We start from the raw sequence: 13,903 nt of genomic DNA on the forward strand, positions 1-13,903 counted from the left end.
TCTTTCTTTCTTTCTTTCTTTCTTTCTTTCTTTCTTTCTTTCTTTCTCTCTTTCTCTCTCTCTCTCTCTCTCTCTCTCTCTCATTCTCTTTCTTACTTTCTTTGTATTATACAACATAGAGGTAGAAATTTATTGAAGGTTTCTAAGATGATCAGGTCAGCAAAAATGTGTATTCTGTAGAGAAAAGATTAGATACTTTAAACAGTATTCTTCCAACTACTTGAATTCTTTAGAGGAAAGACAGTATGAAAATTAGAAAATGTTTTTTCTTTTGCTTTCTATTTATATAGTATAGATATTTGTGCATATACGAAGACAGAGTTCATATGGAAAGTGAATTATGATTTGAAATCTCTCGCAGTGTAATAGGAAAAACAAAAATCTGACATTTGAAGAGTTACATACCTTAAGGAGAATGTTAATGGGAGGCAAATGCTAACTTTAGAAACCGTATTTCACAGAATGCAAAGGAAGTAATTAGGATACTCCATCACTTATTTACTATTCATAATTTTAATTAAGGGCAAAAGATTATATAAAATTATTTTGCCTTGTTTTTGTTTGTTTCCCACAAATGAACATTCTGTGTTTAACTAATACTCAGAAATGCTCAGGAACTGAGGATGGAGAAGATACAGTTAGAGTTGGAGAACCAACAAATGGAAAAGAAACTACAGGAATTCCAATCAATTTGGAGCAGAGAAAAGGAAGAAAGAGGGTAAGTGACATTTTTAAGGAATTTGAGAGTTATGAATAAACTGAGTTGTGTAAGGAAATGTTTCATATATCCTTGTCATTTCAACAAAGATCTGCCTTGAATGAATGATTTCTGGCTTTTCCTGTTGAACAAATAGTATTAAATTTCTCCTACTTTTTCTATTTGTGTCCTTTATAGAAGGCATGCTGCTTTTTAAAATCATCATTACTTGTGTTTGTTTTTTTGTTTTTGTTTTTGTTTTGTTGTTTGAATGTTCTTTGGTCTTACACTTTCTTATTTCTCTTCTTACATGACTCTTATGAACCATTTGTAGCCTGGGATGTTTAGCACAGCAACACAGCCTTTACTGTCATAAAAGTGCCATCCGTAGGAGATCACCAGTTTATGTTTAAGGTCATTTTTATTTATGAAAAACTTTTGGGAGGCAGGAGTTTACATGTTCGTATATAAGAATCATTCAAACCCTCAAGTATATTTAAAATGTTTTTAGATGAATGTGCTTTAGCTGAAATTTTATTAATGAGCACTCTCCAATATTGTGCTTTATATCTGTGCTCATCTTACTGAGAATTGTCCTTTATTACACAAATAATAAATCTATATGACACAAATCAAACAGAATTGATAGTTATGTAATGGAAATGATATCTTCTTTGCTCTGGGCTACTCCCAGCCTATTTGTAGCACTGCTTTTAATAATTAAGGTTCCCCCCCCCCCCCCCATATCTTATCTTTGTATAAGCATATATGTATATATATGTGTGTGTGTGTTTGAATGCGTGTGTGTGTATATCTGACTTGTCATTTATGTTTGTACAAATGAGGTTATCTATAAACCTATTCATACTCCGTTTTTTTTTTTACTTAATATATCTTAGTGCTGTTGCCACATCAGTACACAAATGATCTCATTCTTTTAATGGCTATGTAATATTTCTTTGCATATTTTTGACATCTTTATTTAAATATTCCCTATTTTATAACTATAAATGCTGCCATGAATATGCTTCTATATATATATATTTTGCTTACATATGCAAGAGTATCAAAGGGTTAAATTCTTACCTGTGTAATTTTAGGTCAAAGTATATATGCAGTTTAGATCTTGGTAGATATTAGAGAAATTGTCTTTCAAATAGGCTTCAAAAATGTATAACTTTTTCCTACAGAGAATGACAGTTCATGTCTCATGTGCTTTGGCTGGTACTAAATATTGCCAGGCTTTTTGTATATTAAATTTGCTTTGTTTGGTGCTCCAAGGGATGATCATCAAATATCTATGAAATATCTTCTGAACCATTAAAGAAAATTCAGAATTTACTATATCTCCAGTAGTATTTATCTTTAAAGTATGACTCTTTGGAAAATACTCATGACACATACATACACTCCCTCTAATAACCAGAACATTGATTTAATCAAGCATCTCAATGTCATATGTCATCCCAGGTGACAAAGTATATTGTATATTTTGTTGCTGTTATTATAATGATCCGATGAGCTTAGTTTGCACTTCTCAATGGATAATGAAATACCTGTGAATCAGAGTTCCTGAAATCAGACTCAAGAGTGTGTTTTCATTAGCTGGGGATGTTTTTAAAAATGTTCTAAAGCTTGATGGAGTTTTCATAAGAGTTAAGTGTTTTTCTAAGGCCACAAAGACAATAAATGTTATAGCCAGAATGAGAACCTGCCACTCATTGGTCAGGAAGATAGAAGTTCAGTGTTCTGACCTTGACTTTATTATTTATTGTCTCTGTGACCTTGGCCAAGTTTTGTCTCATTATTTTTTAAGTGAGAATTGGATTTCTGCCCTGCTGACTTCAAAAAATTCTGTGAGACTCAAAAGTGCTTTGAAAGCCATCAGCTAAACAGTTCGCTTTCTTTGCCTTCTCTTTACCTTTCAGTGTGGGAGCTGATCTGTAGTCTTAAATACGGGATTCATCACTTAGTACATCTGCTGTTTTCGGTATTGTTTTGCTTCCTTTTCCTCTTTATGCCTGTGGACCCTTAGCTTTTAAAAGTGCATGGCGATCTGCAAAATTTCCTATAAATCAGTAAAGGTATCGTTAGTCATTGTAAATGTCTAAAAAATGAAATTCTTCATCTGTGTTTGGACATTTTACTTTTATTCATTTCTTCTCAAAAGTTCCAAATATGGTAGAGCTATATTTTAGAATTACCAAGGCTATCGTGGCATTATTGATATTTCATTTTCCTTTTGTGGTGATCTGTTACATGTTAATGACTGAATTTCATTTCTTCAAACAGGGAAAATATATTTGTTTTCATTAAAAGGAGAAATGTATTTAGTAATTACATTTTGTCCTCCATTTATATATACTGAAGGTCAAGTGGATATCACTGGAAATCTGGGCAAGTGGGAAAATTGAGTAATCAATCACACATAATGTCACAAAGTAAAGGAAATATTATTAAGGTAAGAAAATACCATTTGATTCTCAGGGAATTTACCAAGTAAAGAGATATAAATTAATTTTTAGATCTTGTAATCCCTCCCATACTTAAGAACCCACTAATCTTATTTTAACAACTTCACATATTATTGGATTGTGATTGATTTTTATGGGTTAATGTGTAGCTTTCATTATTCAGATATATTTGTTTTTCATCTACAAGTTGATTTTAAAAAATTCATATTGAGTAGAATTTTTCTAAACTGAATTTTTTTCATGCAGTTCAGTTTTGGTTTCAAGTATGTGAAATACAACTATGTGGTTTTATATTAAAGTGAAAGCTAGGTTATTTGATGTAACGAAGGACAAACTTTTTTCCTGCCTTTTTATTAGATCACATTTGTTTCATGTGTTTATGTTCTACTTGAATAATAATTATTATTCATATACTGTTGATTCCATGTGTGGAGACCTGAGGAAAAGCTGCCTTCAGGTTTCCCAGCTGTAGAATTGCTTTATCTTAACTGTATGTTGTAAAATATAACATTAGATTATATGTAAGATTAAAATCAGATGAGTGACTTTATGTAGGGAAAGCTGTTTTGTTTCTGGATTGTTTAGCACAAGATCCGTGACTTTGTAAGTTTTAGCTTATATACTCCTCTTTATTTTTTATATACCTGTCATCCAACTTTCTTTGGGCCAGTTGGCATCTACAAACATCTTACTTGGTGCTTCTAACGTTTTTGGCTTCAAAAAAGCATTTTGTTCTTTACTGTCATTCTCTTACTGAGATATGTTTCTTTAATTTTTGGATTAAAAGTTTTATAGTCCACTTCCCATTTTTCATTCTCTTTCTGAGATAGCATTCCATGTTTCAGATATTATTGAACTATAACACATTAAAAATGCTGACTTTGTCATTATTGACTTATTTATTCAATAGTATTTGTTAAGTGCCTCCTTTGTCATATAGTGCATTATCCTTGTTCACAAGGAGATCCTCATCCAATGTGAAAGATAATGTGCATATGAAAATATTTATAGATTAAGTCAGTACGTAATTTTTGTCATAACTATTTAGTATATGAACCATCTGTGCTTGGGAAAAAATACTTTAGTTCTACAAATATTTGAGAGTCTCCTAGATGTCTTTGTAAGGAAGAAATGATGAATAAGTCATAATGCCAGTCCCCACAAACCTCATAATTGAGTCAAAAGATGTGGAAACATGGGGTTTGGAGAGCTGTAGAAGGTGGGTGTAGAAAGTGAGACTGGGCAGGAGGGAAGGTCTTGAATACCAGAGTTAGGAGTCTTGACGTTTTCACTGTGGGAATGGAATTCCTGGACAGTTTTTGAGCAGGAGGATAGTTAAGATTAAGGTAATGACTTAAGGTGGCTGATCTTGTTTAAATATGGAGTGCATTTGGAGTTTATAAATACAGAGTATAGAACAAATGATATCAAAACTGTTTTGATCATGTCCACATAAATCAAGAATGTATTTTGAGCATGGACTTTTCTTTTTTTTTTTAATTTTTTTTAATGTTTATTTATTTTTGAGACAGAGAGAGACAGAGCATGAGTGGGGGAGGGTCAGAGAGAGGGAGACACAGAATCTGAAACAGGCTTCAGGCTCTGAGCTGTCAGTACAGAGCCCGACGTGGGGCTCGAACTCACAGACCGTGAGATCATGACCTGAGCCGAAGTTGGACGCTTAAGCGACTGAGCCACCCAGGCGCCCCGAGCATGGACTTTTCTATACATGAACTTTTTATTTGTTTATGAATAGAATTTATTTATATACATAATAGTTTACTAATATATCATGTGCATTGTGAGACAAAATACAGACATTAGTTAAGGATGACACAAACATAAATAGAAATTCTCTTCTACTTTCTGGATTTTTCTTGAGCTCCCTCAAGCATGCATACATGCTACTTTGGAGGCCACTACTATAGAGGCCAATGGACTGTTTAGAAGACTATTAAAAGAATCTAAAGGTCAAATGAGAAGAGTCTGTATTCAAATGTAGCAAAAGTAAAATGAATAAAACTATGGAACCAAAAAAGCAATGAGAAAGAAAAGGAGGAATTCAAATGTATAACTGATATTCCAGGCTGGATTGACTAGGAAGTAGAATAAAGAAGGAGGTTGGAAAACAGTTTGGGATTTAGAGATCCCTCCCTCTCTCCCTCCTTCTTTCTTCCCTCCTTTCTTTCCTTCCTCCATTCTTTCTTTCTTTCCTTCCTTCTTCTCCTTCTTTTCCCAGCTTTATTGAGGTATAATTAAGATAATTTAAAATGTGCAACATGATGATTTGATGTATGTATATATTGTGAACAGATTTCACCCATAAGGTTAATTAACACGTCTATCACCTCACCTGTTTAAATCTCTTTTGTTGTTGTTGAGGACATTTAAGTTCTGCCTAGCAATTTTGAAGATTTAGGATTTTGTTTGAATTCTCATGTGTTAGTTGAAGCCAAGGGAGTAAATGTGCTTCTTAAGAACTTATAAAAAGGAGAAGAAAGGTATAAAGGATAAAGCTCAGAAAGGGCAGGTGGGAAGGATAAAGCTCAAGGAATATGGAGGTAAAAGAGAACTTTAATATTTATTCGCTATCTATTTTATACCAGTCAACAGTTTAGCTGCTTTTCCTGTTTTATCTCATTAAGTGCTCATATCACTCTTAAGAGGCAGTTGTTATTTTTCCAATTCCACAGATGAAGTAATTTAACATCAAAGAAATTAACTTGCTCAAGGTCAAGTGTCAGAAGTTAACTTGCTCAAGGTCAAGTGTCAGGGCCAAGATTTGGAATGCAGTCTTCCGGGCTGGTTCTAAGTTAATTTGCCAGCTCTCCAGTAAAGGGAGCCTGAGAAGAGGAAGAATGGTAGCAGTAGAATCAAAGTAATGTGATTTCATAAAAAACGAAGGTAAAGGAGGGTGATTTTAGAAAGTATGGAGACGTCAACATTGTTCTATACATTGTGTGGTGAGAAAAGTTTTGACTGTGATTTTAGACCAGTGTTTCTCAAAAGGGGACAGCTTTGCCCCCCAGGAGATGTTTGGCAATGTCTGGAGACATTTTTAGTTATCACCACCAAGAGAGTTTTTGGTTTGTGGTTTTTGGTTAATGATAGGTAGTAGCTACAGGCCAGGGGTGCTGCTATTCACCCTATAATACACTGGGCAGCCCCCCAACAAAGAATTATTTGTCCTAAAATGTCAATGGTATCAAGGTCAAGAAATCCTGTGTTAGTCTATATAGATTAAGATCCTGACTCATTTCATTAGCTCTATGATTTTAGGCAAGTCACTGAACTTTTCTGAGCTCCTGTTACCATATTTGTAAACATATACAACAATACTTGCTAACTACTTCATAGAGTTTTAAGCAATGTTGAAGTTATATGTCTGAAACCAATTGTAACATTGGCTGAAGATCACACTAAAAAATGTTTGTGGAGAATGAAAATTAAAAAAAAAACACTGATTTGATATTTGGGTTATTAGATGGAAAAATACATTTCAAGCAGTTAAAAAAAGAAAGGTGGGTGATAATGAGTAAAGACTAATGTTGCACTGAGAATGAGAACAGAGCGCGACCTCTCAAAGATTTAACAGGATCAAGGAAAGACTTTATTACAGATGACCTTTGAACAACACAGATTTGAACAGTGCAGGTCCATTTGTATGCAGATTTTTTCAATAAATGTAGGTACAGTACTTAAATGTATTTTTTTCTACGTTATGACTTTCTTAATAACATTTTCTTTTCTCTAGTTTACTTTATTGTAAGAACACAGTATATAATACATATAGCATACAAAATAGGTGCTAATTGACTGTTTATGTTATCTGTAAAACTTCCAGTTAACAGTAGGCTATTAGTAGTTAAGTTTGGGGGGAATCAAAAAATCGTGCCCCAACCCCCATATTGTTCAAGAGTCAACTGTGTATTGTTTTTCAGAATCAGAGAGATGTAGCCAGTTTGTAGCTGAGGGATGGACCCACTAGTGGAGGAAAGATTGAAGATGCAAGAGAGAGAGGTGCCAATTGCTGGAGGTTAGTCTTTGAAGAGACAGCTCATTAAGGAGACCTTAACCAATGGAAAGAGAACACATTTTATCTGATAAAAAAGATGGAAGAGAAAATAGGTGGCAGTAAAGGTAAAGTTTTAGAGATTGCATTTGACAAGAGGTAAGGCAGGAAGCTGTGGAAAGATTTTAATGGGAAGATCTCAACATTCTTAGTAAATTTGAAGGCAAGATCATCTGCTCACAATAAGGAAGGGAAATGGGGTAAATGTGAGTCTTTTGGAATGAAGAAAGTTTGACATAGGCGCTGTGGGAATCATGATTGAGATTTAACATGAAATGAGTAAGTAGACTGCTGAAGTGCCATAAGAGCATGGATTTGTGGGGGATCCAGTCAGGATTATTTCATCACAATGGTTGGTAGATATGGGAGGTCTAAGAGGAAGAAGGTAAGGTGATCATGGTTAGCACTGAGAAACTCTGAGTTTTGGGCTTTTAAAGGTGTGACCCTTCAGATTGCTGCTTAGGTTTAAGGTTTGGTCATAATGGTCAGGTGGCTGAAGAGGGACTCAGATGGTCAGAGTAGTCAGCATATTGGAGGGTTTTGAACATCAGGATGTCAGGTGAACATGAACATTGAAGTCTGCACGCTCATCACCCAGAACTGTGATGGAGAGAAATACTGAGCAGATTGCTGAAGTTACGGTGGAGGAGGATCCTGGATGTTGATAAAGACAATAAACGAATGGCGAGGAGCTTCAGTAGAGGCAACTTTTCTGAATGGTGAGATCAGAGCAATATTCTGGAAGCAGCACTGAAGAGAAAACAGGGAGAAAAATTTTCTTCTCTCCTGATGAGTGAGAGGGAGTAGAAATGGAATTAAGTTCCTCCTCTGGAGAGTTCTCTGGAAAAAAGTTGTGTCTGAGGAAAGACGGGTCCGGTTAACGTGAACTTTTGCAAGAGATGTTTTTAGGAAGGGTTTAAAACATAAGACAAATGGCTATTTAATAAGGGCTCTATGCAATGGCAGGATGGAAGGACAAGCAATAGAAAATGGCAATGTTTAAGTAGCTAATTAGATTACAAATGAGAATATTTGATAAGGTGGCTCATGGGAGGAGTGTGGGACCAGCATGGCAGATTAGGACCTTGGTGGGTGTTTGGAGGCATTTGTCAATGCCAAGGAGGCTGATGGTGACAGCATAGCCTGAGTCTGATGGCCCAGGTGATATGTCTGTATGGTACTGCCACTAAACTGCCCTGTACCCTAATGGTACCCCTTCAGCATCTATAGGTGGAGGCATAAGTGGTGAATACCGCATAGGCTTCAGTATATTGGATTCCTGATGTTTTGAATATACACGTATGTGCATATACATATATACATACATGTATGTATGTACGTGTATATACATATGGATGTGTGTGCGTTATGTGTGTATCCCAGGTCCAACCCTACCCTATCCTCAACTCTTTCCCAAACAGATGAAAATCAGACTTAGGAGGAAATTGTTTGCCTCAAAATAGCAGCTAGCAGTTTGTTCACTGAAATATTTTTATGCAGTTTGAATCATTTGAAGTAAATATGGCCATGTTTATAGAGCAGAAAAATATTCATAATAATAAAAACAAATTATAAAATTTCCCTAATAATGGATTCAATTTGCTTTGGCATCTCCATTCTGCCCAGGTAGTCTATAACCATATTGATCATGTTGCAATTCAGACGTACCACTAAGGTAATAATATTGGCCAATTTTGCTATGAAAAATGAGATTAAATTATCTGTAACTTGTATAACATTTCCAGTTTAGAAGTAAAAGTGTGATTCACATAGAAATTGATTATTTCAATCCTGTTTTCTTTTCTGCTATGTTTGGTACATAGCATCTGAGCAGCCACTTAAAGAATGTGAACAAAAAATGCCCTTTTGAGGCAAAACCACTAGATTCACTGAGAATAATTATGCCTGAATTTTCAAAGATGACTGCAGTTGGTACAGCCATCGACATAGAGGCAGCCGTTGTTCTCATATTCTCATGGACAAAGTGGGCAATTGAGCATGCAAATTGCAAATTGAAAACTAGGCATGAATTGCCAGTGTCTGTATCAGTGTGCACCATTCCTCCATGCTCGTTTGTGTACTTTGAATGTTGGTTTTCAATAAGACCAAGGCAAGTACGTACACTTGGTGAGTCTGTTTTATGTCTTAAAATCTTAAGATCCAAGGATTTTAAGTGACTCTTTGAAACACATAAAGCGAACCTTATTTACTCAATATTTTCGCTACATCTTAGGGAAGTCAGGGATCACAGCGAATATATTGAAGGTTAAATCTGTGATGCTTAAACATGTGGTTCTCTGAATTAGACAAATAAGATAATATTGGCTTCTGCAGTTATGTAAGCAGAGCAGCTCAGTGCGAATTCAGTTTAGATTTGGTCTACACAAATATTAGACTGTGTATGTTTCAGAAAGGTACCAAAATAGAAAAGGCTTACTGAACCTTTACAATATTTGAATATTAGTGCTTTTCTAAAATAATATCGTGATGATATATAAGGATTTTTGTTTAAAACATAATATGGCATGTTTTAAAAAATGGTTTGTATATTTCCAACATTGGGAGAGAGAGAGCATGTGCACACAGATGCGAGGGAGAGGCAGAGAGAGAGGGAAAAAGAGAATCCCAAGCAGGATCCACACTATCAGCACAGAGTCTGATGCAGGCATTAATCCCATGAACTGTGACATCATGACCTGAGCCAAAACCAAGAGTCAACCGACTGAGCCACCAAGGCACCCCTTGAATTTTCTGTTAATTAAAAGTTCTATATATGCTTTAATAGTGATATTCTATTACGATTGTATTATTCTTTCAAAATGTTTGCTTCACTCAAGATGCACTAAAATGTTATGGCTTTCTAATATTTCTAATAATAGTAACTTAAACTTTCTTTGAATAAGAGATCGTATCCCTGACAAATAATATGTATTTCATTAATATAGCTTTCTGCTGGAAAAGTGAAATTAAAATTACTAAAGGAGCAACTTCAAGGTAAACAGTTTACCACTGTATTATTAGATGCTAAAGATAGAATTTATTTTCTTTTACATTTGGATTGCATAGAAAATTAAAGTGCTAGAATTGCTCATGCAGTATAAAGATTCTAAACACCAAAATGATGAGTCTTTATTTTTGATATTCAAATTCATTTTGTTTTCGGGGGGGGGGCAGCCTTATTTTATGTCAAAAATATTAGAATATGAATATAAGAAGAACGTTTTTCAATGGTGAGGACTTTGATAGCATTGTTTCTTAAACTTACATCATTTTATTAATTTTTTTAACGTTTATTTATTTTTGAAGGAGAGAGATACAGAGCATGAGTGGGGGAGGGTGGAGAGAGAGGGAGACACAGAATCTGAAGCAGGCTCCAGACTCTGAGCTGTCAGCACAGAGCTCCACGTGGGGCTCGAACTCAAAAACAGCGAGATCATGACCTGAGCTGAAGTCGGATGCTTAACCGACTGAGCCACCCAGGCGCCCCAAACTTATGTAATTTTTTAACCGGGAAGATATTTTAGCAATGTAAGACTATAAATTGAAATTTCATCCTGGGAATGTAAAAGACTATTGAAAATGGCTTTATATTTTAATGAATTATTGCACAATAGCAAAATCCAAAAATCAATTTGAATCCTCAGTAATTCCAAAAGGAAATTTTTTTTTTATAGAGGATAAGTACATTTAACTTGAATGGTTAAGATAGTTTGGCAGAACAGGTTCTAAAAATATATATAACATTTATTATAGAAGTTGTTCTGTATGAGGTTCATTTAGTTTGACCTGAAAATGGGACAGGATGCCATAGGGATTCTATCAAGAGCGTAGTTTTTAACATTCTGTAATTTCACGTGTCCGGTTCAAGTGAGTTTTAAATAGAATGGGTGTGGGCAGAAATGTGGGGCCCCGTGGTCACAGGGGGCTGGGAGGGGAAATGTGGCCTTCCCAGTTTCCTGGAAAGAGTGGACTCGGCTACACACCATTGTTATTGGGCAATTAATACTGACATAACGTTTGAGAATTTAGAAATGTGCACAATTTTGGTACTTCATAGTGCACAACTTCATTACATTCATAAAACTGAATATCATATTTTGATATGATTGGCCTGACCTTTTTTTTTTTTTTCTCTTCCAGAGCCAGTGAAACAACCACTTAATCATAAAATGGCCAGTTCTTCTGAAAGTGAAAAATCCAAGATAAAAGGGAAGGTTTGTGGACAGTGTGAGAACAAAGCTGCTGTGCTGGTATGTGCACTGCAATAACATAGGGGTGCATAACGTTCACATGGCCTCATTCACCTCTCCCAAGCCAGCCCGCTTCTGTAAGCCAGATGCTTTTCCTTGGCTACCGTTGCTAAGGGGGAAGTGTGCATGCTGCCCCATCCGGCCAGCACCTGTCCAGAGAGCTGTATCTCACCTTCTCATTCCCGTTTAAGGATAACTCCTAATTCTTGTCCTCTCTCTCTAAGGTCATGCCCAGCAGCACACAAATATGCTGCAGTCCTTTCTAAACCAAAAATACAACAAAAATTCTTCTTTGACCCCCACATCGCCCTCTGCACCCTTATTAGTAAAACTTCTGAAGCGTTGTCTACACTTGCTCTCACCATGTTCTCTCACCTTTTTTTTTTTTTTTTTTTTGGTGAGGCATAATGTACTTTCTATGAAATAGATCTTAAATGTATAGTGAGATGCCTTTTGACAAATGGATACACTCGCATCAAGATAATAGAATACCCCAGAAAGTTCCCTTGTGCCTTTTCCAATTAATTCCCACTACAAAGCCAACTATTCTGATTTTTAGCACCATACACTTAGGGTTATATTTATATAAATAGAACAATAGGGTATATATTTTTCTGCCTAAGGCTTCTTTTGCTCCACATGGAGATTCACCCATACTATTACGTTTATTAGTAGTTTGTTCATTCAAATTACTGAGTAGTACACCATGGTATTAGTATACCAAAATTTGTTTATTTATTGACATATTGAATGACATTGGGTTGTTCCCAGTTTTTTACTACTGTATTTAAGGCCGCTGGGACATTTGTGTGCAAGTCTTTTTTTTTGTTTGTTTTTAAGGCAAAAAAGTTGTAAAGGGAAATTGAAGACCCCAAAAGATGGGTTCTGACAGTTCTCTAACTTCTCATTGCTGATTTTGTGAACTTTAAAAAAAAAAAAATGATGGTTGGGGCGCCTGGGTGGCTCAGTCGGTTAAGCGGCCGACTTCGGCTCAGGTCATGATTTCACGGTCCGTGAGTTCGAGCCCCGCGTCGGGCTCTGTGCTGACCGCTCAGAGCCTGGAGCCTGTTTCAGATTCTGTGTCTCCCTCTCTCTCTGACCCTCCCCCGTTCATGCTCTGTCTCTCTCTGTCTCAAAAATAAATAAACGTTAAAAAAATTAAAAAAAAAAGATGGTAAAATACACCATAATTTAAAAGTTACCATTTTAGCCATTTTAAGAGCACAGTTCAGTGGCGTTAAGCACATTCACATGGTTGGGATGCCATCAGCACCATCCATCCACAAAACTCTTTTCATCTCACAGAACTGAAACTGGGCTGCTTGCACCATGACTCCCATTCGCCCCTCCCGTCGGCCCCTGGCAACCAACCTTCTACTTTCTGTCTCTATGAATTTGACTATTCTAGGTGCCTCATGGAGGTGGAATCATTCAGTATTTGTCATTTTGTACCTGGCTTATTTCACTTGCTCTAAGGTTTTCAGGTTCCTCCACATGGTAGTGTGTGTCAGAATTTCCTTCCTTTTTTAAGCCGAATAATACTCCATTGTATGTAAATAGCACGTTTTGTTTATCCGTTCATCCATCGCTAGACGCTTGGGTTGTTTCCACCTTCTGGTTTTTGTGAATAATGCTGCAATGGACAAGAGTTTAAATATCTGCCTGGTTTCTACTTTCAGTTCTTTTGAGTATATGCCCAGAAGTGGAATTGCCAAATTCTCATTCTCTCTTGATTCCTCTCCATTCGGGATTGGGTCTCCACTATGCCAGCAAGTGCTCCTATCAAGGTCACTAGTGACTTCCATATTCTTAAATACAGTGACCAGTTCTCAGTTCTTATATTAATCTATCAGTAATATTCGATGCACTCTTCCTCTTCTGTGACTTTTCACTTAGCTTCCTCTAGGACACAATTCTGTCTTGGTATCATTTTACTTTGCTAGGTGCCCTTTCTCAGTCTTTTTTGGCTTTCTGTGTGCTTGACCCCTGAATGTTGAGTGCCACAGGGCTTAGTCCTTAGCCTTCTTCCCTAGTCCATCTATTAACTCTTTATAGGTAATTTCATCTACTCTCTTGGCTTTAAAGACCATCTCTACATGGATGGTTCCCAAATTTACATCTCTAACTCATCCGTCTCCCCTGAACTTTCAACTCAGACTGCCTATTTAGCACCTCTACTTGGATGTCTAACAGTAATCACTAACTTACCATGTTCAAAATTGCACCTTTAATATCTCTCCTCCCCACCCCCAACAGTCTCATAATGAGGGTCGATTCAGATGTCCCCTGCCCTGGCAGCCCTTTGTAAAGGACCAGCAGCTGAGTTGGCCTCTCCAGTTTTTTGGAGCTTCTCCATGCATCCACATGTTTATTACTCCGTATGTGTGTGTGTGTGTATATGTATATATAT

General features: G+C 36.2%; 1 protein-coding gene across 2 annotated transcripts in view; it reads left to right on the forward strand.

Moving 5' to 3' along the window:
* Positions 1-13,903, forward strand: part of ZBBX (zinc finger B-box domain containing) — a 129,129-nt gene that overhangs the window by 11,242 nt on the left and 103,984 nt on the right. Inside the window, exons 4-7 of one of the 2 annotated variants that reach the window (XM_049628595.1) lie at positions 605-718; positions 3,068-3,158; positions 10,189-10,237; positions 11,384-11,493. In XM_049628595.1, coding sequence (XP_049484552.1) covers positions 605-718; positions 3,068-3,158; positions 10,189-10,237; positions 11,384-11,493 — 364 coding nt within the window. Of the gene's footprint in view, positions 1-604; positions 719-3,067; positions 3,159-7,630; positions 7,963-10,188; positions 10,238-11,383; positions 11,494-13,903 lie in introns of those variants that run through there. The other variant, XM_049628596.1, reaches the window with a different exon arrangement.

The sequence above is a fragment of the Panthera uncia genome, chromosome C2 (genome assembly GCF_023721935.1).
Source record: "Panthera uncia isolate 11264 chromosome C2, Puncia_PCG_1.0, whole genome shotgun sequence".
NCBI classification, from domain to species: domain Eukaryota; kingdom Metazoa; phylum Chordata; class Mammalia; order Carnivora; family Felidae; genus Panthera; species Panthera uncia.